At 33.5% G+C, this 25,337-nt stretch overlaps 1 protein-coding gene across 10 annotated transcripts in view; it reads left to right on the plus strand.

Annotated features, from left to right (window-relative positions):
- The window catches only part of GPHN (gephyrin), a 538,290-nt gene that overhangs the window by 348,601 nt on the left and 164,352 nt on the right, over window positions 1–25,337 (plus strand). For 3 of the 10 annotated variants that reach the window (XM_027552205.1, XM_027552200.1, XM_027552203.1), the window contains 2 exons: window positions 5,999–6,055; window positions 8,205–8,276. The exons of 3 other annotated variants lie outside the window; for them this stretch is intronic. In XM_027552205.1, the coding sequence (XP_027408006.1) occupies window positions 5,999–6,055; window positions 8,205–8,276 (129 nt within the window). Of the gene's footprint in view, window positions 1–5,998; window positions 6,056–8,204; window positions 8,277–14,554; window positions 14,597–25,337 lie in introns of all 10 variants that reach the window. 4 more of the 10 variants (XM_027552202.1, XM_027552208.1, XM_027552209.1 and 1 more) reach the window with 2 other exon arrangements.

Here is a 25,337-nt window from a genome sequence, read left to right on the forward strand (position 1 = left end):
CTTTGATTCCTATAAACTTCTTTCTAAAAGTTTAGGATATGTTTTGTATAAAAGCAGTTCAACAAAATAATCTGTCCCATCATTATTTCAGTAGCAGAATTTATTAGATATAGCCATAATTCAAATCTATATAGTTATCTGGCCATGTCTCATTCATGACTTTACTAGAGAGCATATCCCAAACTAAACTATTTCTTAGATCTTTATATTTTTAAATGATACATATACCAAAATTTGCCAGGTATTTTCTTGCCCAAAACTTCAGGATTATCTACTCTCCCTTTTCATTCTACTTTCATTAAAGATACAACACACGTTAATTCAGAAATCCATTCAGTGAGTATTTTTAGTGTATGTTATGTCAAATACTGTGCTAGGTTTTAGAAGTATAGTAGTGGATAGACTAACTGAACCTGACCTCAAAGATCTTATAGTGGAGCAGATGTGGGGAAAAAAATTACAATGAATCTATCAAAGCTTTGATAGTCTAAAAGAGCTCGTCTCATCTTATAGGGTAAAAAATAAATAAAATGAATAAAGGGCTGTTTACTTAGCCCTTTATGAAACAATAAATAGATGTTTCATAAAAACAGAAAATCAGCAAAGAAATATGTGGGGGAAAATGTACTCTCACTAGAAATCTATTAAAATTTTTGTAGTCAAATTGATAACTTTTTAAATTATAATCACTGCTATAATGAGTAGCGACATGAATATTCCTAGTCACACTAGCAGAAATGTAAATTTGTATGACATTGCAAGCAAGCTATGTATTTTTTAAATATTTTGTTTAACCAATGGTATTATTTCCAGAAATTTTTTGGTGGAAATTATCAAACAGAGAATGAAAGATTTAATTATAAGATTATTTATCACAGCATTATTCATATTCACAAAACAGAATCAACCTTAACGTCTGTGGTTAAATAATTTACTATACATATGTATATATGAGTTATTTATATAATCTAAGAAGTCATATTTAAGAATATTTAATGGCACGGGAAAATGCTCAAAATAAAATATGTAGTTTAAAAAAGTAGTAAACAAAATTGCATAGAGATTAAATTATAGGTTATTTTATAATCTAAATTTTTTTACTAGAGCAGAAAAATATAAGTTTTTCTGGTTTTGCTATTTAGACAGGATCTGGGAATGACAAGGATGGGTGTCTTTTGCCTGCTTCATAAAGCCAACTATTTGCTTGTGTTTATAATTGTATTTATACCAGGGTATTTTTATATGCAGGCTAAACCATTCTATTCCTAATCTTATTGGATAGAAAATTATATTTCAGTTGAAGTTTGAATACAAACTTTTTTCTATCTGCTATATAAATAATAAATAATTCTTCAGAACATACACTATACTATTTAAAAGTTATCTGTTCCAAAGTACCTAATAACTCTTTTATACTGCACCTATAATGCGGTTCTTAATTTCTTTATAGACAGATAAGAAATTTGGGGAAAAAAGATCATGGATTGAATTATTCTCTAGATAGTGGGCAGGAAATAGCATGCTTAAAAGTCTAGTTTTGTATAGATTGCATTATTTCAAAATCAAAGCTATCATAGAAACTTAGGGATCAAAATAATATGTGTAATAAATGTGTAATAAAATAAAAATATTTGAAATGATAATAAACCATTAGAAATCATAGCCTTTCAAATAAAGGATTCCCTAAGTATACAATTTTTTTGTAAGCCAGGGGGCAGTTGGTAGATCTGTGACTTGCTACCAAGATGCTTATTCAAAAATAAGTCAAAACTTCTTATTTCTTCATTATTCTTTGCAGTATTTCCTTGATCTTCTCTATCCTTTTACTGGTTTGCCTTTCTCTAGAAACGCATTAGATTATTTTTCCTTGATGCACAGAATTACTGCTTCTCTTATTTTTGTTTCTTCCTTCTTTTATACTTTGCCTTAATAAATCGCAAGTGAAACAGAATTATTTTACAATGAAGCACCAGTTTTACTGAAAGTCCTAAAATATAGTGAATTGAAATATTAACCAGATCCCAAAAAGAACTTTTTTATTCACAAATTTGTTTAAATTTTGAATTCTCAAGTAAAACTTTTTAAAAACCTCTTTCTCCGATCATAACTATCAGAAGGAGTCTATAGCTGTATCAATATATATTAAGTGATATTGGTTAGAAGACAATTTCTAAGAAAAAAGTTTTATTTCCCGTCAGCGATACCCATACTTTTTTTTTTTAAGTGGCATATTAAAAATGTCTATTTCTCAAGGTAGTTCTAAACGTAAATTAGATAATTCTAAAAACAAAACAATTCAGTCCCTAGGACAAACAAACAGAACTGTTTTTTTAATCTATACAATCTTAATCTAAATCAATACAAAATATATTAAGGGAGAAAAAGGGGAAATCTACATAAATCATTCTGTAGATGAGAGGCCAAATTTAATGAAGAGATCTCAGAGCCAGAGAATTTAATACCAGCTATTTACTTTTTTTTAATTTATAGGTCTCCAGAAAGCTACTGATCCTAAGACCTGAGTTCTCTCATAAATAAAACAAATGTATAAAATATGTAACCTTTTCTCATAATTCTTCACCAAAATCTTGCCACTAAAAAGAAGTATTAATGCACACACCTAGTAATATGGGCACTTACCTTAACATGACTTTTACAATCCAGAAATTTCTTGAAGTTTCATGTTTTGTTTCAAATATTAATATAAAGATGATTTTATACTCCAAAATCTTGTATGTTTGCCTTTGAAAAAATATTGACATTTTGCTTACAACTACTTATTATTGGCAAGAGAGATAAGGGTGAGATGGGGTAATTTTCTGCTTTGTTAATAATGGAAATACTTTTACAGTATTTACAGAGCTCAGTTTTGGAGAACCAAGCTAAATCAAAGGGAATCAACAACTCATATTGTATGAACATCCAGGCATTTCCTTTTGTTGCATAATATATCTATAATTCAAGCTCTTATTTTAAAAAGATGAATACAAATAGCAGTCTTTTCACAACTTTAGAGGCCACATCCTCATAATTAATTCCTTAGGGTAGATTACCCAGTAATTAATCCCTAAAGAAATATTCCCAGAATGCTGCCAAAGAAGTGATACAGTGCAGTCTTCTCAGACAATTTTTAATGGATATCTTGTTAATGTATTCTAGCTGAGAGGCTGAAGAGAAGATTGAAATTATTTTGATCCTCTAATTTATTTCTTTTACAATCTCAGTAAAAAATATTTACAGCAAGATTTCTTCAGGCTACAGAAATCATTAGTGATAATGTGTTTTTGTTTTGCAGGTAACATTTTAGTTTTCAATATGTGTAAATAAACTAATAATTTTAACCAACCTGTAATCCCTACAGTTCTTTACATCCAGTCTGCAAACTTCATTTATATTTCCATGATCTTATATGTAGTGTAAACATTTAAAGTTTAACCTCTTTTACTTATTGATAGAGAATGTTTAGTCTCACAGAAAAATATATATAACAAATTATCTATCATTGTGAGGCTTTTATAATTATCATAAAGAATGAATTTCATTTTATCCAAATGCTAATCTTTTATGATTTCTTTTATATTCTAATCAAAGTAAAAAAGTAATCAGGTATTTGGATTAGCTGTGAATTTCTTTTATTTATGCTACTCCATCATAACTGATGATTAAGTGTTGACTAGAATAAATGAGAGCATTATATTTTAAAATCTATGATTTGACTTCTCTCTACAACTCAAATTTTATATTTTCAAATTCTTTCTGAAGTTTTTCAATATTAGGAATTATTACCTGTGTCAGGAGCAAAAAAAAAAAAAAAAAAAAGCACATGACACTTGAATTACAACACTTGTAGCGCTGATAACCACATTGGTTTCCTAAAGTCTTCCTCTTATGATAGTTAAGAATTTGCAAAATCAGATTTAAATACAGAAAATCAGTGTCAAGCATTGACAGATGAGTTCTCTACTCCTAAAAATCTTTGCTTAATTTGGTGTGTAGTCTATTTTTCACATCCAGAGTTCATGGTGATTGTCTTTTCTTATATTTCATTCTTTAAACTTCTGTACTAGCACTTGAATTTGGAATTGAAATGAGTTAGGAAAACTTTCTTCCATGTATTAGTATAGTAACAACATTTCTAACATAAATTGGATAGATAGACAAATAGACACACAGGGACATGTATACTTAATACAGCCTCTTATAAGCATCAGGTTTTTTTCCAACCTATTTATTTCCAGGCCTATTAAGGGTACAACTTTAAAGTAGAAATTAGGAATGGTGGATGTTGGTCTTGGCTTTGTCATTCACGTCCTATGTAACCTTGACCTCCTGTTGCTGGACTTGATATAATTTTAAGCCTTCCAGATATAAAAGATAATGTAGAAAACAGTGTTCATGTGTTACTATTAGTATACAATAATTCAGTTTCTAAACATTTTTAGAAAGCAACATGAGGTATTAGACTATTTTTATATAAAACTACATAGTTTATAATCAAGATGTTGTGAATATCAATTTAAAATGGGAAATAGCTTTTGATATAAAAATATTCTCTGAGATCAAATAAAATGAGAAAATGACTAGACATTATGAATGCACTGTCCATCAGAGGCCCTTTATTATAGAATGTTGCCATTCTAATTAGTATCCATTGTTTCTGAATTTGAGAATTTTTTTCAACTAAAAGTTGAGTAAGGATTGGTGATTATCTTTAGGATATGACATTTAATTAGTGTTGAAGAATTAATAAAAACTATATCAAGTAAAACCAAAAGTTGACTCAGTTCTTATGGACCAAGGTGCTCTTTTCAAGTGAAAATGCAATTTTCTCAGTAATTGGATTTTCTTCTCAGAAATTCTTAGTGTTTCACAGTATTCCTAAGCAATTTCTTTATGCTATCAAAGATATCATAAAAAATATAAAACAGTAGCCTGCCTCCAGAAATTATAATTTTGTAATATGGTCAGATTTCTTATTTTTCCTGAGGACTTTAACACTGGGAATTTGGAATCACATGGATACTTACTGTCTCCTAAAAGCAAGACCATCACAACTAACTTGAGCTATGATGGTCTGAATGGAGACCATCATCCTGCACATGAAGAAATCCATAATGTAAAAGCACTTGATCTGAAGCTTCCTTTCAGTCTCCCCTGACTCTTTTTTTCAGTTTGTGTTTGTCTTTAAACAAAATATTAGTTATTGTTACAGCTCTATTAAAATAAAGGCAAAGGGATTTCTTATTTATACCTCATCTAATAAAAACAGTTTGGGTTTAGAATCTTCCTTTTCTCATTTACACAGTAATTTGAAACAAATTTCTAAAATAGCAGTTTTATTTTCTTTTTTGTTGTCTTACCCAAGAGGAATATTCAGCTGAAATAACTGAAAGTTTTGAGGGAGTGAATGTATCTAACTTTGGTCTGGCATTAAAATTTTCTGGTTGGGCAGCACAATTGTTTAATTGGGAACCTCAGTGACAGCTGAATAACCTCAATGCTTGGGTCAGCAAGCAGAGGAACTTCACTCTGTCACCTATCAAGAATGATGCTTGTCAAGACTGATCTCTCCACTTATGGAATACTCACGCATCTAGTAATACCACTGTTGTCTTCTGATATTACAATGGAATAGACACTAAAAGAGACAAAGTTTTCTGCATAGGTTTATTTGTAATTCTTTGTTTTTTGTAAGCCAAATGCAAATGTAACACTATTCCAGATACTGCTTCATCAGAAGTCCCCAAGATAACCAAAAGTAAGTGCCCGTTTCCTCATCTTAGGAACAGAGTCATAACAAAGACTGAATTCTAGCAACCAGCCTATTTGCAGAGCATGTCATATAGCCTCTGGATTAGTTACTTTACTCCTTGGCCTCCTAAGACATATCTCAGAGTCGATTGATGTTTTTGCATGTATTATTTACTAATGTTTAGAAAAATTTTTAAGTTCACTTTTTCTTTATTCTGTCTTTTTTACCCATCTTCCCTCATTGTAGCAAATTAGACGGCCGGATGAAAGCAAAGGAGTTGCTAGTAGAGTTGGATCCCTCAAAGTAAATATGTTTCTAACATTTTTTGGCAAGATTTCGTCTATAGCCTACACTTCTTCCTTTTTGGAGGGTGGAGGGAGGAAGGGGGCGTTTTCCATTTTTCACCATCCCATTTTGTTTTATTTTAGTATTTTTATTGGCTGTTGGGTCATATTTTTTTTGTTTGTTTCAGCTACACATAGAGCAACCAGCTGAAGGCAAGCTGTCAAATAACTAGCTTTGAGTGGCACCACAAACAAGAGAAAGGGCACCTGCCTCATTGCAGGAGCCTATAATTTGGGGTTCCAGAGTAAACCGTTCCTCTGATTGATGTCACTGACTATGTGTTAAGTTCCTGTTACACAGAAAACCAGCCTTTATTTTCAGATTATTATATCCCCCTTTTTTTTTGTTAAAAGTAATTAAGTGTATTTTAGTGCCATTACCATTTGTAGTTCATTCCAGAAAAATAATTATTATGAGTTAATAACATGTGTCACATATATGTAAAATCTTAAGAATTAGAAAAGGAATTTCATTTGATGCTATTATAGTGAGCTCACATATAGCTAATAGTAAGCACTCTTAATCCCCTGTTTTATTTGTCAAAAGTTAAAAATTGATATGATATTAAAAGAAACTGATATTTATCTAAATGTTTGCCCATTGTGTATGTGGCCTACTAATATAATACTTAAGATTTTTGATCTAATGGTACCATTTGGTAGTTGTTAAATATCCATTTGGTCAATATGTCTTGGGCACTTGGTACTCTAATATTTAATCACGATGAAAAGATAAATAAGTTATCATCCTTAAGAGACTTAGGCATAGCCAATTAATCACTTTTAATGCTGCCACCATAAATGCAAGTTGGAAATTTTGCTGAATTTTAAAAATACACAGTGAAACCTCCTTCAAAATTAGCCACTTCTTCTATCTCAATCCCGTGTGTCCTAACAGCAATGGTAACTGCTAAATTAATCAAAATGACATAAATCACTGTACTGGAATGTCCCAATATTCAGTAACTACTTTGAGGCTAATATTAAGTCATTTTAAAATTTTACACACCTCCAATTTATTTCTATTTAACAATATATGAAGCACTAATTTCTGCACTCTTTCCTTGCCTCTTCTGCCTTCTTAATTTTACTTTTTGTTGTTGTTTATTTATCTGTATGTGTGCACACATGAGTGCACATGGATGAGGGTGTGTCTGTATGTTTGTGTCTTTTATTCCAAACAAGCCATCTTCTTTGTTCTCTAACACTGCTATATACTGGGTAGCATTTTTTTGTTATTATTTCACTAAGAATAATCAGAGGGGCTTGGAAGTGTTGGTTATATGCCTATTTCAAAAGCAAGGCAAACTAAAATTATTTAGTCAGAAAAATATGACTTTATGTATCTTGATGATATATCAGTAGCATTCCTCACTGTCTACCTGTGAGGCATCATATTTTAATTTTGAAGGGGACATAGATCCATTATTGTTGAGACTGGACTATAACTCAGATTAAAGAGAAGGTGCAGTTAGACATAACTTTTTGGAAATGACTGATAGTGAAATAAAGATTAAATAGCGTTCATAACTGTAGCACCATCTGCTATAAACTGGATTATATGTGCAAGTACACCTGTGTTGATCTTGAAGTTAAGCTTTTGGATGTATAGAACTTCAAGTTGTAATTATATGTTTATTGTTTTTAAGTGTATATACAGTATGATTATGTATATATGCATAAATACATTTAAGAACAAAATATACATTTTAGGGTTCACCCCATTTACTTGGATATGAATAAAGCCTTAAATCATAAAGCGTGTTTGGGAAAGAAAGGCAAATTTTATAATTCTTAAGTATCTTTTTTCATATTTCTGCAAAATAGAAAGTTTTAAAGTGAATCTGTAGGGAATTATAAGAATAGTTATGGTATTTATTTTCTCTAACACTTTGGGGAGAAAAGATGCTTTAATTAAATATTCTCTTCCTAGTCACGGTTTATTGAGCGTGTATTCTTGCACTGTACAAAGATCTTTGATGTTTTGAGATGTTTGCCAAAGGCAGTGAGGAATGTATAATGCTATGATCTTATTTTTAAAAGGAAAAAGGAAAACTGAAAAGAGAACAAGTTGCTTTTTCAATTCATTTTCTGATGTTTACATGTAGCTCCATCGAAAGCTGGAGGAGCTCAGAGATCACCTAGAAGGCAATGTGAAAGGATACTCTCTCAGAGTAAATGTACGATTTCACTCGGTGATTTTTTTTTTTTCCCTAAACTTCTGCTGACTGGTAATTCCAAATCAGATTGGTTTGTCCTCTCATCTCCATTTTTTTTACTTTCTGTCTCTTTCTCCCTATCTCTTTCTTTCTTTTTGAGCTGTAGCTTCATGCTCACATTTATGAAATAAAGATTAAACTGGCAGGGTAGATGACCTTTAAGCCACACTAACATTGCATTTGATTTAATAGCATTCTGGCTCCAATGCAAATTAAAAACTTTTTTTTCCCCAAAAATCTGTGTTTCTTGCACAATTGTATATTTTTCTGAGGATCTTTTCATGAGACTTCACTTGGAACTTTTCCATTGACTGTGTCTTCTGTCCCTTGTTAGATGTGTCAGCAGGATTCTAAATTATGTGCTGGCTTCAAGTGAGAGAACCTTGATGATTCCGTTTCAGTTGTCAAGGAAAATATTCAATATTAGAGTCTCATTATGGATAATCTGGAAAGTAGATAGGTCTATTCTGAGTTAATAGTCTTCTCTTAACTCAGACTCTTTGGGAATAACTAAGATACTATTTTTTGTTTCTAAAAATAAAATTAGGCAGTAAGAATCTTCACTACGAACACTATTATGTAACATCTTACAAATACTTGAGATAATGGCTAATCTCATGACCCAGGACAACACTTTGAAGGAGAACAATACCTTATAGTCACTCAGTGCTGTCCATACATCGTATAGGCATACTAACAATAATATTTTTGTGACTGATTAGTTCAGACTCAGAATGCTTGGTCCTTCTCCTGAGTATATCTTTTTAAGGTAAATAGAATTAAAATCTCTGAAATGGTATAAGGTATAAATGCAATAGAAGAAAAACAAAAATACTGCAGTAAATAATTTCTGGCTCTATTTAACTTTGATCTCCTCTTTCTGGGGCTTTAAAAAGAAGTTCGTAAGAATCTTAGGTCTGATTTACTTCTCTCAAGATTATTGCCATACTTTTAATTCATATTGCTATTATAGTTATGAGGGATAGAATAAAAAATAATAGTGCTATGATAATTCTCCAGTTTCTCAGCTTTGTTTTTATGTACTCTATATATTATGTGTATCTCTTCATTAAATTTTTGATTACTAAAGTTCAGTTTTTAGTAATATCAATCATTAAATACTGATAGCTAAACAGAGGAGGAAATTAATATGTATCTCATTTTTCTACTTCTTTCTTTTGAGCCAGTCTTTCTTTTCAGTCATATTCTTAGAGAATTTGAAAAATCATCCACAGTCATCCCCAGATTCTATTCCACTGTTTTAAGAAATTAAAAGACTTTTATTAATTTTATAATTTAAAAAGTCTAGATACATCTGGATATCATTCTAGAAATTCCTAAAATGTGTCTCATAATATATGTATATAGTGCCATATTCTTCCCTAACCAGTCACAGGAAGTGATATTATTTTTCTTTCAGTGAAACCAAGACCAGAAGAAGGTTAGACTTGCTGAGGTCTATATGGTAGGGTGTTCATGTTAGATTCGGGTTAATGAAAGCTCTGTGCTTTGAAAATTGGGTTCTCATGCCACTCCAGTTTCTTCAGTACCTATACTGCAAGGAGGAGTACATAGTAACTAGTCTCAGTGTCCTTGCCTTTTGTTTAATTTCACTGTGTCACACTTTGTTCTACCTTTTTTCTGAAAAGACTGAATATAAAGTATATCATCCTAAGATTCCTGTTAACTGGAATAGTAGGAAAAATTAAAAAAAAATTGTCAAAAGGCAAATAATAGAATCTTATCTACAGAGTTCAGCTAAGAAAAGATACAAATCAAATCTTGGCTGAATGTTCAGGTTTTCTCCTTTCCTGTTAATTCCCCCAGAATGCTTTAAAATAATGGCTTCCTAGGTGTCTCAGTGGTAAAGAATTCACCTGCCAATGTAGGAGCTGCAAGAGACACAGGTTCAATCCATGGGTCAGGAAGATGGAGGAGGTAATGGCAACCCACTCCAGTATTCTTGCTGGGAGAATCCCATGGACAGATGAACCTGATAGTCTATAGTCTATGGAGCTGCAAAAGAGTCAGCCATGTCTGAGCACGCCTTAAAATATGCCTTGTGTGTTAAAACTGTTACTTAGATGTAGAATAAAGTTATTCTCAGTATCATAGGCTGTATCAACAGATTTTGATTCTAAAATGAGATAAATTGGCATATAGTGACCATTTCATTTTGTGGAAATTTATTATTTCCACAGAAAAGCAAGTATATGAGTGCTTTTTAATTCATTGAAACATTGCTAAATATTTCAGAGAGGTGAAAGATTCAGAACCATGTTGCCACTTAAATATCTAATAGTTGAAGAAGGTAAGATCATTCAGAAGTTTGGGATAAGGATTTAATTAAATCAATGCTTCAACTGATATCATCTATTGATATATTATGTTTTTTAGAGGAAAGAACCTTGCATTTTTATTTATCACATATAATCAATGATATAAAGTTGAATATTATATTAAGCAATTATTTTTAGAATAGTGTTGTTTTTATTTCTCATGTGAAAACATACTTTTTTATTTTACATGGATTCTTCAATAGCAGAAAGTAGGATGCACTTGATTCTTATAAATTAAGAATGTATTATCTTTTTCTGTACTTTATACAGAGCTTAAGTATTCTGAACCCTAAATTGGTTTTTAGTAATTTTAATAATAATAAAATTATCATCTTGGTCCCTGGAAACAAGCTTAAATGTTAAAACATTTAGAAGAAAAATAGATAAGTGCTTATGAAATAAAGTAAAAAAAGAAATGAGAGGAATAAAAATACCTCAAAGCCACAAATTTTGAATTTAAATCAGTCTATATAATACCCTGGTAAATTTCCATTCATCTACAAATATATACAGATAGGTTTGCAGTAATCAAATATGTTAATTTTTTGAAAGACTTTAACAAACAGTAAAGGGAAGGTGACTTATGAAAACAGATTACTGGCACATCGGTGAACTAAGAAGAAAGGTGATGAAGTAGAAGGAATATGATGAATACTTGCTATGCTAACAACGACAAAAAAAGATGGTATTATTTGAAGTGGAAAAAGTTAAGGGAGTTATCACATAAAATAAGACTATTTTTATTAAGAAAAATGTTTGAATCAAGTCAGAAAGCAATGTCTTTTGAAGAATAGTTTTTCAATGTTTAGTAATTTCCTGAATACTGAAATAAGACTAGTATGAAATAGGATAACAAATAATGAATTAGATAATTGTGATTTTACAGGCCTTTAAGATCAGTGTTTTGATTCCAGCTTTAGTTCTAAACTAATACTTCTTTATATGTTGATGAATTGTCTTCAGGATATTTGCACTTTTCGGTTCATTAAATTAATGCTATAACTCAGGAGTCAACAAACTACAGCCCTTGGGCCAAATCCTGTTTCTCTTTTGTGGGTGCATGACCTAGGAATGATTTTTGTATTTTTAAATGGTAGGGGGGGAAATCAAAAGAATATTTCATTTTAGCATGTGGAACATTATATGAAACTAAAATTTCACTGTCCAGAAATAAAGTTTTACTGAAACACAGCCACACCCTTTCATTGTATGTAATCTGTGGTTGCTTTTGCACCACAACAGCAGAGTTGAATAATTGCAGCAAAGACGGTATGGCACAGAAAGCCTAAACTGTGTAGTACTGTCTCCCTGTTTGCCAAGACCTGCTAAAACTGGTTAGTGTGTCAAGATGACACTGACAAAGAGATTGTTATAATAGAGGCTGTGTGAAATTATTTTACAAGTTGAGAAAAGGGGAGTTGCTTATTTTTTCTCAGGATGGTTACAGATCATTCTGCATGGAAGCATGCACTGAAAAGAGTTGATCCCCTGAAATTTCCTACCTTTACATTTTTATTCTTCCTTTTTATATTATTTTTTCCAGCTGCTCTCTCTTTACATACCAAACACACACACCTGCACACTAAGTAAACTCACCACGAAATTACATTAAATCCTTCAAATATAGAAATGTCTTATGCATAAAGTACAGATTATTAATTCCTCTTCTCCGGGCAGGGGCGCGGGTGTGGGGCAGGGTACCCTTACAGAGATTTAAAGATAAATTGCATTCTTGCTCTTTGAACTATTTTAAAATGTATTTTTAGAGTATTTTTGCTGCACACATTGCATTTTTCTGTTTATTACTTCCTTGTGTCTTAGTAAAGATATTTCCTCTGAAAACCATGATCAACTTTTGATTTCTGCTGAATTTCCTATTTGACCCCACATAAAATCGTAAGTTCTATAGGAAATTTCATACAACTAGGAAAGACACTCTAATGTGATCAAGTAATACATCATGTCTTAATATAGCATTTAAAAATGCTTAAGTGTTTACATTGAATTAACCTGCTTTGATTGAGATGAGGAAAAACAGCTGGACCATTAGTCCTTAGATGAATAATCTTTAAGTAGCTTTTACATGAGTAAACATCAATTTGTTTATGTACTCTTTCTTTGAGCAAATTTCAATGTTTTTTGGTTCTTGTATGTAGAACATTCTTTGGGCCTCCTAAGTCTTTCTTCTTTGACATTTACTCACATTAATAATAGGCATTTATTTACTATTTAATTTATAACATGTAACATCCTGAGCATCTTGGTAGGTAATGTTTTATAATATGACCAGGTTACAATAATGATAAAGATGGCAGTAAACAAATTTTAAGATTATCTCTTTAGAAAACAGGCTAATTTTGCTTTTGCTTTATTAGCATTTGCTTAACATGTAAAGTGAATTAATTCAATCCTGAAGTTTCAGTTCTACTGAAAAATAGCAAAAACCTTTCTTGTGCTTTGAACCATCTAATACTTGTAAAATTGCCTACAGTGAAGTGGAAGTGACACATCTGTGAGGGATTTAATGCTTATTATGGAATTGCCCTTCTCAGAATTGACTTTAATACAAAAATATGGTATTAACAAAAGATCTCCTTGACAAGTAAATTTCCCTAGTAATTGAAAATGGAGCAGTGAGAAGGAAAAAAAGACAAGATTCAAACTATTTTGAAAAGATAAAGTTTTTCAGTCTTATGGGTATAGTTATAGGAACAGAACAAACATGCTGAGGAAGGGTTTCTTAGAACTAATATCCTGCTAAAGAAAATTAGATGTGTATATGGCCAAAAGAAAGGTTAAATTTCTTAATATGTATAGAATTGATCATATTTAGAAACTACCTCTTAGTAACTCATTAATTGCAGTGATACATTTTATCACAAATCTTTGTGATGATAAATGTAAAGCTTTCAGAATATTAATTCACACAATTCAGTTTTTTGAGGATAGGAAAAAAAGACTTTGTGTATTCACTCATTCAACAAACCATTGTTGAGTGCCTACTATTATATTCCACTGTGCTGGGTGCTAGAAATATACTAAAAGAACAAATCAGATAATGACATTTCTGATTTCTCCACTGTGCTGTCTTCTTCTGTTCTTTATTTTCCCACCCTAACTTTGTATTTTAGAACTTCATAAAGAGTATGTAGCTAGAAAATACATACTTAAGTATTTAACTCACATGGCATTGTGACAGGATTATGAAAGAAGCCACAATATTTAACATGGCATGTGACAACCTAGAAAGTAACAAGAGGGCAGAAAATTAGCAAGTTAATGTCATGAAAAAGTCACCAAAAAGGCAATGAAACATTCTGATAAAAGATGGGTCTAAAGAGTTTTATGTTCAGGTTTTTAAATGTCTTTTTGTTATTGCTGTTGGCTTGTTTGTTTATTTCGATTCAGTACTCCAGAATGGATTCAGTAATGAGAATGGAATAGTAGGAAAAGGAAATCGGAATCAGAATACTGAGCTGGCTTTGACACCCTCTTTAAAGAGTGATATGAAAATGTACAGTAGAGACATTCTATAAATAATCTCACATGTCATCTGGCAATGTTATGACAGTGCGATCAGTGTAGTACCACAGGAAAAAAGTAACCAGTGTTCCACTTGCCTGTTAACCCTACCTGAGCATCTTCTCAGCAAGACCAGACCAGATTCTAACTGGGGTAGTCCTCTCCGTCATGGATATTTTTTTAAGCCAGGTATTTTTTTATCACAAGGTTCTCCTCAAATAGTATGAACCTTGAGATTTCAAGCCTAAGTGTCTGTTTTTAAGACTGTTTTATTATCTGGCAAATGTGTTGGTGATGAAGCCTCCTAAACTTCTGAGACACTTCCTGTGCTATAACTTCCTCTTTAACAGTGTTTTCTTTTCCCCACTGCAAAACCAGGCTCGGCTTCCCTCGTGCTCATCTACCTATAGTGTATCTGAGGTATACTTTGCACGTGTTTTCTTACATGGTCAACAACATGCTCGCCCTCACCATTCTTCTTATTTTATTTTCCTTTTGCCTTAATTTATTTTGCCTTGCACTTTGCACTTGGCTGAAAGGGATGACGATACCAAAGGGAAATAGCTAGCTGTTTTAAGGGGAAATTTGTATATTTTCATACAGTACTTTTTTCTGGCAGTCACTGTATCATATTGAAATGGTTAAAGCCTAAACAGCCAACTTGATTGTTGCCACCTTAATTCCATAAAGATTCCTTTGAACTGGGTAATTTGTTATTAAACCCTTATTGGCTCTGACAAAGATTCCAGTTTGCAGACTTGTATAGGTCTGTCTCTGGTAGCTGACGATTTACAATGAATTAGTGAAATCTTGTCCCATTAATCATAGAGGAAAGCATCCAAATTGATGATTAAATGAAAATTTCATATGATTCCCCTATTTTTATGTAAAATAGATTTTAAAAAACTGATTAGGTTATTCAGGAAAATAGTCTCCTTGATGCTTGTATAAGGTTCGTACAACCTACGGCTTCCCAGGTGCCTCAGTGGTAAAGAATCTGCCTGCCAGTGTGGAAGACTCAGAAGATGCAGGTTTGACCCCTGGGTTGGGAAGGTCTTCTAGAAGAGGAAATGGCAATCCACTCCAGTATTCTTGCCTGGAGAATCCCATCAACAGAGGAGCCTGGCACACCACAGTCCATGGTGTCACAAAGAGTCAGACACAACTGAGAACACACATATAGCATCTTAAAATCTAGAAAAGCTTATCACTCATGAGATCCATGTTCTTTTAACAGAGTACTTTATGTGAACTTTGACCTATGTTCTTTCCCTTTTTAGAGATTTAATTTCTTACTCTTATTGTGTTAAACCATAGCATAAATGGGTTTTTTAGTTATATAAGCCACAGTCACAGAAATATTAACAGACTTTGAATATCCTTTAAGCCTACTGTTCAAAGCAGGGGCACTGTTGAGTAGCTAAGAGAAAAGAGCATATGTACCTCAAAATATGATTAGTAAATAACAGGACTTTAATAGCCTGTGAATTTTTAAGATCTTAACTTTTTACTTTGCAGACATAACCTATTTCTACATATATTTACTTTGTGCAGGCTACTATAGTTAGTATATGCAGGCCAGTATTGTCAACTTAATTCTGATTGCAGAAATATTACGTCTGAATGTCATGCAAAAAACAGAAAGATGGCACTATCTAAAATACCAGGTAATGTATACAGAACCACAAGCAGAAAATCATCCTTTGACTTTAAAACTTTATAAATAGCCTTGCAAAGAATTGCATTGCTAAACCCGTAGCTTCACAAAGATTAATTTATTGAGTCAGTAGAATTACAGCCATCTTCTTTAATTTTTTCCTTTGCAAATTGCAGCTGTTACAGATTTTTTTTTCCTTCGTAACACTGAGTTTTGGAGAATTGATTTTTTTCTTAAAATGTGTATTTGTAGAGAGAAAGTAATGAAAAGCAAATGAATTACTTGTGATATTAGTAAAGACTTTTGAAAGAGAAGATTGGTACCATCTCATCACCGCATTTCCCATAGGTCTTAATTCCCCAGGATTATGATTCCTAGTGTAAAAAATATATAACCCATTTCTTTCTGCCACTTCATCCAGGCAATTCTCCATTTCCCATGAGAGTATTTAAGAAGTCTACCATTGGCATCATCTCCAGTCACAGCCTACAGCATCCATCAGGGTATCACTTTCTCTGTGACAGCATGTGTGCAGGAGGGCTCTCAGGTTGGAATGCAAAACTGGTTTCTGGGGGGATGGGATTGTGTATGCTGTGGCCTTTGCTCCATAGCACTCAGCTCTTAAATGAGTTCTGGCTTCACTTGGATTTGTTTTTTCCATTATGACACATGAGATTTATTTACTTGCCATGAAGTGTGTTCCTCCTTTTGTCATTTGTGGCAGGGTTTCTACATATCTGTACTCAGTGCCCCATCTCTGTGGACTCCATAGGTGGTTTTATGTTTCTCTTACTATGTGACAACCTGATAAATGTTCATCTCCTTTATCTCATCTCAATCTCCACTACAGTTCTGTTTGGAGAAGATATTATTGTCACCTCATTTTGCAGATAAGGAAACTGAGGCTCAAAGAGGTTAAATATCTTGCCCAAAGTCATAAAAGCTGCCAGATGAGTAGCAGAAAATTATTTCATCTTAAATACAGTGCTTTTCAATTTTCAGGATTATTAAAAGTCATCAACTCTCTGAATGGCATGCAGTAGTCTTGTATTTTCACAGTATATATTTACTTGGTTCAGGTTGATTATGTAGTTTTGGATTTTGTCTTATCAGAAGGTACAGGTATATCTATATAATATAAAACTTGAGTTTAAGGAAGTATTAGAAAGCCATTCCTTTCTGTAATTTCTTATTTTTCTTGTATTTATTCATTTAATAAATATTTGTTGAGCACCTACTATGCTCTGCATAAATACAATCTTCTAGCTATTTCTTGATCTTTGAAATTGGCTTGACACTTAAAATGCATAAAATATTATGAATGTAATGAGATTGGTGGCTTCAGTTGTACACTATTATTCATCCCTTCAAGTCAAGTTAAAAAAAGGGGAGACGGAGCAGGGGGAATTCACTTCCAGATTTCTAACTAACATTCAATTTTGTTCCTGCAGTGTTCATTTTTTAAAAATCCTTTGAAAAAAAGTGCTTTAGAATTCCCTTAGCTTACACCAAAGCCAGAATTAGTACTGTTTCTTGGTAGAAATGGTATTCTTTCTGACCTATTTGGAAAACTGAAGTATATACTAGATATAACTCTTTTATCTAAACACCCCCCCCAGAAATTGAACCCTGTAAAATCTTATTTTTAGTATCTTAGATTTCCCAGTAGCGAGATTCATTTAGATATTTGAGATTTTGAAGCTAAATTGATTTTTCCCGTTCAGTGGACAGAGACTGAAGCTTAATTCTTTTTACTTAATGCTTAAGAACTTTTAAGGAACTTCCTTGGTGGTCCAGTGGTTAAGACTCCACACTGCCACTGCAGGAGGCACCAGTTCAATCCCATCCTTACAGAAGTAAGATCTCACACACTGTGCAGCAAAAAAAAAAAGAACCTACCTAGAGAAAAGGTGACATTTTTAAGTTGTAACCTGCTAATATGCAAAACAGTTGCTGTTGGAACTCTTAACCCACTATTAGCATACTAATTCTGATCTAAACAAATCTTGATTGACAATTTGGAGTTCTGTTGGACAATGAAGCTCCACATACTTCTGGATCAATCTCATAATCAACCGTATTTATTATTATGATCGTCACCATCCATCATCATTATTATTACTTCTACTTATGATATTTTTCCAGTAGTCATGTATGGATGTGAGAGTTGGACTATAAAGAAAGCTGAGCACTGAAGAATTGATGTTTTTGATCTGTGGTGTTGGAGAAGACTCTTGAGAGTCCCTTGGACAGCAAGGAGTCCAACCAGTCCATCCTAAAGGAGATCAGTCCTGAATATTCATTGGAAGGACTGATGTTGAAGCTGAAACTCCAATACTTTGGCCACCTGATGCGAAGAACTGACTCATTTGAAAAGACCCTGATGCTGGGAAAGATTGAAGGCGGGAGGAGAAGGGGACGACAGAGGCTGAGATGGTTGGATGGCATCACCGACTCAATGGACATGAGTTTGAGTAAACTCTGGGAGTTGGTGATGGACAGGGAGGCCTGGCGTGCTGCAGTCCATGGGGTTACAAAGAGTCGGACACAACTGAGTGACTGAACTGACTGACTGATGATGTAGTACTTACTTTGGTCAGGGATCATTCTAGGAGCTTCATGTATGTTACCATTACATCACTATATAGTAACTACCTTGGCACCAACTCCTGTTTACAGACCATATCTCTTTCCAGAGTTATAAGCACCTTATATACAACTCAACCCCCAAATCTGTACCTTTACCCACTAATCTAATATATGACACTACCTAATCACTCAAAAACTAGAAACCTGGGAGTTATATCCCTTATAACCAATCAGATCTAAGTCTTAAAGATTCTGCCTCTTTTGTTTCTTTAGAATTTATGCCCCTTCTCTCCAAAGCCACTTTCAATTATTTAGTTGAATTTTTTAATCTGGATTATTAGATCAATATCCAGACTAGTTCCTCTACCCTCATCATTTATTCCACAGATATCACTAATCCATCTTTGCACACATAACAGAATGAACTTTTTAAAATGTTAATGTAATAATGTTATTCCACTACTTGAAATCTTTCCGTGGCTCTCCATAACCCTTAGGAGGGCTTCCCTGGTGGCCCAGGTGGTAAAAAAAAATCTGCCTGCAGTGCAGGAGACCTGGGTTTGATCCCTGGGTTAGGCAGATCCCTGGGAGAAGGAAATGGCTCTCCTCTCCAGTACTCTTGCCTGAAGAATCCTATACACAGAGGAACCTGGTGGGCTACAGTCCATGGTGTCACAAAGAATACGACATGACTGAGGGAGTAACACTTGCAACCCTCATGAACTGGTCTCTTATCTACCTCATCAATGACTCTTACCACTCCCTGTCATGGTTAAAACTAGCTTCAGCCATGCTTTCTGCCGTTCCCTAGTTGGCAGGATCCCTCGCATCTATGAATTATGCTGACCTTTTTCTCTGACCTTCTTATCTTTTCTTCACCCAAATTATAATTGTCCCTTAAAACTGTGTTCCTACATCCCAGCTCCAAGAAATCATTCCTGATAACCTTCCCCTATCTCCCACCCCCAACTGAGTTAGGAGCATCTATTACATATTCCCATAGCAGTTTGTACTAAATTCTGTTATAGTACTTACCATGATATATTGTAACTGTTAAGTTTTACTTTGTGAACTCCTAGAGACCAGAGGCTGCTTTATTTTTAACCTATCATCCACAGGCTAGATTAGTTTGGGGCAAACAGTAAACAATAAATATAGGTTGAATGAATGACATTAATTATGCCCTAATTGCTATATCTATAATATTCACTTTGTTATTAGATTATTAAACTCAGTTGGGTAAAGACATTGATTTACCTTCTTTATCTAGCACACAATAAGCATTTAATAAACACATATTAACCAACTCATGAACTATAACCCATTATCGAGTATCTCATTATATGTGTATCAGATGTTCCTAAGATTTGTATGCATTTTTATAATTCCCTGAAGCATATATTAATTTAGGTCAATGCTTTTAAACTATTTTAATTCTATACCTCCTGAATGTTCCTACAGTCTACTCTTAATATTTCATTTTTAAATAAATCATAGGGGTTACTGGCAAAATTTTTCTTCAGTGTAGGCTCAAACAATATCAAACAATCATCTCCATCTCTCAACTTTAATTCCTTGTTGACCTTGAATGTAGGAGGACGAAAGAGTCTCATAAACTGCATTTGACTTTCTTGCCCTACTGTTGAAACTCGAAGTTTACATAGAGCAATGCAGCTTTGTTCTCTGTGACCCCAATCAGTCTCCTTGACATCCTGTTTGAAAAAAACTGTGAACTAAAAGTCTGAAAAATCACACTCTTATAAATTCAGATGGGAATCAGAATTGGTACACAAACAAAAAGAAAGCTGACGTTTATTGTTAAGTCAGTAAGTATTTCTTAGTTAACTTTCAACAAAATTGTAGTCAGAATCTAATGTTGTTGATTGATAAATAAGTTGTATTCAGGCCTCTGATTAAAGCTTCTTCATCTGTTACCAAGACACAAAGGGAATATGGGCAGGCAATTTAAATCGAAAGGAGGCTCAAAATCTAAATTCCCAATAACTTTTTTTTTACTCTGTATCTGATATTGAGGAAAATTGACATCAAAGTGATTTTTACTGCTCATTGGGTGAATGTCTATCGTTCTTTTCCTTCATGTGTCCTTATGCACCACAGGTCAGCATTGCATCTCCATTTTTCCTTTTCTTTATTAATCCAATTATCTGTTCTGCATAGGAGATAATACCAATGGATGCTTGCACCGCTTCTTGTACATTACAGAGATTTAATGAATATTAAACAGTTCGTGGCCATACTGTGATGTGGTTCAGAGCTTTACACACATTTGGTTTACTACCAATCCTAGTCTAATTTTTAAAGGTTCAGATAAATATCTTCTTGACTACTAGCAATGTCAATTTTCTTTTATATGTTTACAAAAATATGCATTTGGATACAATGGAATATATAGCCTGGACTTTAGGATGAATAGAATTATCAGTTTTTTCTAGTCACCTTGTTTTTCCCCTTTGAAAAGCACATCCCTTTCTCAACCAGAGTTCCTCATCTAAACCAGTGCAAGAAGTGATTTGTTTGGCTGTTGTCTCAAGCTGCTCTGAAGATGGTGCTCTTCTAGATTCATAAAAGAGAAGTTAATTCATTATATACAGTGGGTGTACTAGTATATCAGGGCTTAATTCTCTGCCAGAATTGAAAAAGATATAGTAATTCTTTCTTTCATTCTTAAGTATTTCAGTGCTTCTTGAAGCCATTTGTTATTTAAAGCTGTACTTAAAATTTCTTCTTTGGGAATTCTCCCTATTGCCTTATTTTTTGAATACTGAAATCTCTATATAGCCTAATGTTTACCATGTGAACTTAAGAGCTGAGAGTATGAGGCATGTTTTTATCATAAAACATGTTTTTTTTGAAATAGACTTTTCATTTTTCTGAAAGAATCAAGAGCTTTAACCAGCTTCTTAACATATTCCAAAGACGGTCATGCTTTGGCGGAAATTAGTATTTTACTGGTTGTCTCACAGTGCTTAAAAGTGAGCTAAAAAGTGAGATTGGGCTAGATTTGAATCCCAGCCCTAGATGTGAATCACAGTCCTAGATTTGATACCCTGTGCTGCCTCTTACTAGCTTTGTAATCTTAAGCACTTGATTGTTAAGTACTTCGTATTTTTATAAAATGGGAATGATATCACCTTAAGGATTGAATTGGTTAAGTCTGCTTGGTGCAGTGCACGATATGCATAAGTACTCAGTAAATATAAGTTTTATTATTATCAATACCGATTATCATACTAAAGGCCCAAACATAAAGTTATTTTAGTTTGAACTAACTCTGTCAGACATATGCTACATCTGTCACAGAGTAAAATGTGTCTTGTTCTATTATGGTTATTAGCTACAATCTGACTGAAAAATCAAGTATTATTAGCTTCACTATCAATTTGATGCAAGTTAATGTCAACACTTGTACCATGCCTGCCTTCTTTTTCTTAGTCATTGTCAAGTATATTGAATATGATATATATGAACATATATCTATGAAATATATACTTTTTAATTCAATGAGTTGACTATCTTCTCCAATATTTATCTTTTTTTTTCCTCCAAAATCACTTTCGTATTTAGTGGCTGCATTATTTATGCACATAGACCTCACCTCACAGAAGAGTATCACTAGAAAGAATAATGCTTTTTTATTATAATTATTATTTTAGGGTAGGAAAAGTTTTCCTTGACCCTTTTAGGGCCCCTAATTGGATCTGAAAATTAGACTGATAAAGATTAACAGGAATAAGCATACAAATTTATTTAATATAAATTTCACAAGGAAATGAAGACCCAAAGAAATTGTTAAATCCGATGTTATGCTGGGGCATCCCAGGTGGCACTAGTGGTAAAGAATCTGCCTGCCAGTGCATGAGACATGAGAGACACAGGTTCAATCCCTAGGTCAGGAAGATCCCATGGAGGAGGGTATGGCAACCCACTCCAGTATTCATGCCTGGAGAATCTCATGGACAGTTGTTCTGCTAGGTTTGATGGAGAGGAACGGTCATGGAGAAATATGATGGGACACAAAGTATGTATGAACTGAGGATAGTAAACTGAAAGAAACTTAGTAAGACCTGTTCATTCTTATTCTTCTTGGTGTCCTTCTGTCTTGGAAAAAACAGCGCTTCTTTCTTCAGGGTATAAAGAGGACACCTCTCATTTGAGGGTCTTGTGACCTTTTTGAGGAGCAGGGAAAGGACAGGAGACCTTGCTTTCGCCATTTTCTCATCCTTCAGTTTATTCAAGGTGCCATATTTACAGGTAGCTCATCCTAAACATCATCATTGTATTGTCCTTGAATTTCATTAGAATGCCACTGTATGTCATACTCTAGAGATAGTCACCAACTTATAAGTGGGGTAAAGCAGTTTCCAGTGAAAACAGCTTTATAAGTGGTTACCACATGTTTAGGCTAGTTCTTAAAAGTTTAACCCTTAATAGGCTGAAATGTAGCTATGGTTTACTGAATTGAGGGTCAAGTAGATATATATGGATTAATGTAGGAATCTATATACTATTTGTAACATTATTGCTGAGAAAATGCTTTTTAACCTCTGACAGAATTCAGTTTACTCCAAAGTATTTTCACCCTGGCAAATTCTGAATGGCATCAGGATCTTACATTCTGTTTTCTTCTTGCAGCAGCTTAAAATAGAACATCTTCTTTAAAATACACATTGTTGTGGAAAGTAAAAGTGGGAGGGAGCTAGCAATTTTGGGCAAGGACGTTTCCGTAGCATCATAAATCAGTGTTTGCTGAATGAATTTATAAACTGAATGTTTATATCAGGAGTTTATGTCTATATAGTTACATTTCAATAAACTTTCTATGGCATGTATTATTATATCTAATTTCCCTTTCTAGTGAATGCTGATATTTCTGACTTAATAAAAACCTTCTGTGTCCTTAGTATCTTGTAAGTAAGAGACAGGTCTTTGAGCCAGCTGAGCAAAATAAAACAAATATGTGACTGTGAATGAAAAGCAGTGATTTCTACTGCATAGTCTGTGCATGAGAGAACTAATTTGTTATGAATGTACCAAACAGTATTTTTAATCCTATTAAAATATTAATGGTATAATTTTAAAGGAGTTGAATTTTGATTATCCAAAATCAAAATACTTTATAAGAGTATATATTTTGCTTTCTACGTGAAAGTTTAGTCAGAGTGCCAAATGCAGATAAAAAAAATGTGTTGAGCTTGAAAGTATATAATGGATCTTAATACCCTGAATTAATGTAACAATTGGAATCAAAATAATAGTTATTTTTACTTGATTGTTTATAACTGCTAACCCTACCAGTAGATCATGATTGGGCTTTCCTGGTGACTCAGACGGTAAAGAATCTGCCTGCAATGCGGGAGACCTAGGTTCGATTCCTGGGTTGGGAAGATCCCCTGGAGAAGGGAATGGCAACCAATTCTGCCAGTATTCTTTCCTGGAGAATCCCCATGGACAGAGGAGCCTGGCAGGCTACAGTCCGTGGGGTCACAAAGAGTCTGACACGACTGAGTGACTAAGCACAGCACAGCACAAGTCATGATGAGTCATCAAGTATCTTTGAGCATCTATACTACAAAGTACATATTACCATATTAGATATATAGAAAACAGCAAAAAAGTAAATGTGGGGCCTCACTTAAGGAGTTTACAAATTGGAATATTGTCTATCCTTTTCAATCATATTCTATGTATTCAGGCTGTGGTGTTTGGAAATATTTCTAGAAAAATGTCTTTGGCTTAAAAAGTGAAGCTATTTAGTGGTAGCATAAAAAAATCTATAGGAAAATTACCATTTGGGGGATCTTGTATTCACAAAATAGTCATGGGAAGTTATTTTAAAATTTACCAATTTATTGGTAAGTTCTCAAGAAAGAACTTGCATAGGACAGATTTTCCTAGAATAGATTTGAGTCCTTAGGGTCTTAATTCGGAGAAGGTGATGGCACCCCACTCCAGTACTCTTGCCTGGAAACTCCCGTGGACGGAGGAGCCTGGTAGGCTTCAGTCCACGGGGTTGCTACAAGTCAGACATGACTGAGCAACTTCACTTTCACTTTTCACTTTCATGCATTGGAGAAATAAATGGCAACCCACTGCGGTGTTCTTGCCTGGAGAATCCCAGGGACAGAGGAGCCTGGTGGGCTGCCGTCTATGGGGTCGCACAGAGTCGGACATGACTGAAGTGACTTAGCAGCAGCAGCAGGGTCTTAATTTGTAACTTAAGAGATATGGTACTATTTCTTTAAGCCACATTTTTTCTATACAAAGATGGTATCAGTTATTCTAAGTTGGTGGTAAGGCTTATTTCATTTATTTGCCAAGTACACACCTCTTTGGAAAGGATAAATTAAAAAAAGCTTGATGTTACTCTTTATTTACATTGCTTATGAAGAAGAATGCAGATTTTCAGCCCTTAATGCTGTGCTCTGCCCTGCAATCATCTGACACATTGGAGCTGTGTGGGAAACCCTAGGAGAGAGAGGACTCTAGAAAACATTATAGTTCAAGATGGATAGCATATGCAAAGAAGATACAGTTTATGAAAAAGAATCTGATTTTTTTTTTAAGTCTACTCAGTTGATTTTAAGGGCATGTTTTGAATCCTATGAAATCCGTTCTGATCATACTGATAGTCTTTCACACGTATTTCAGGTACTTACCTGTTTTATCTAATTACACCTCATTTTACAATTGCTGCTATCATTCTCCAAAGTAGATTAATCTGTAGTACTCACAGTTTTGTTAATCCTTTGTCTGTGTCTGTATCTACTATGTCTATTATTCAAGAGTTTTTTAAAATAGTATTATTTTGTCTTCTTACAGAATCTCTCTAAGGAGTTTTCATTTTATTCTCATTTTTAATAAGAGTTACATAATGTGGAATTATAAAGACCCATT

The sequence above is a fragment of the Bos indicus x Bos taurus genome, chromosome 10, assembly GCF_003369695.1.
Source record: "Bos indicus x Bos taurus breed Angus x Brahman F1 hybrid chromosome 10, Bos_hybrid_MaternalHap_v2.0, whole genome shotgun sequence".
Classification (NCBI taxonomy): domain Eukaryota; kingdom Metazoa; phylum Chordata; class Mammalia; order Artiodactyla; family Bovidae; genus Bos; species Bos indicus x Bos taurus.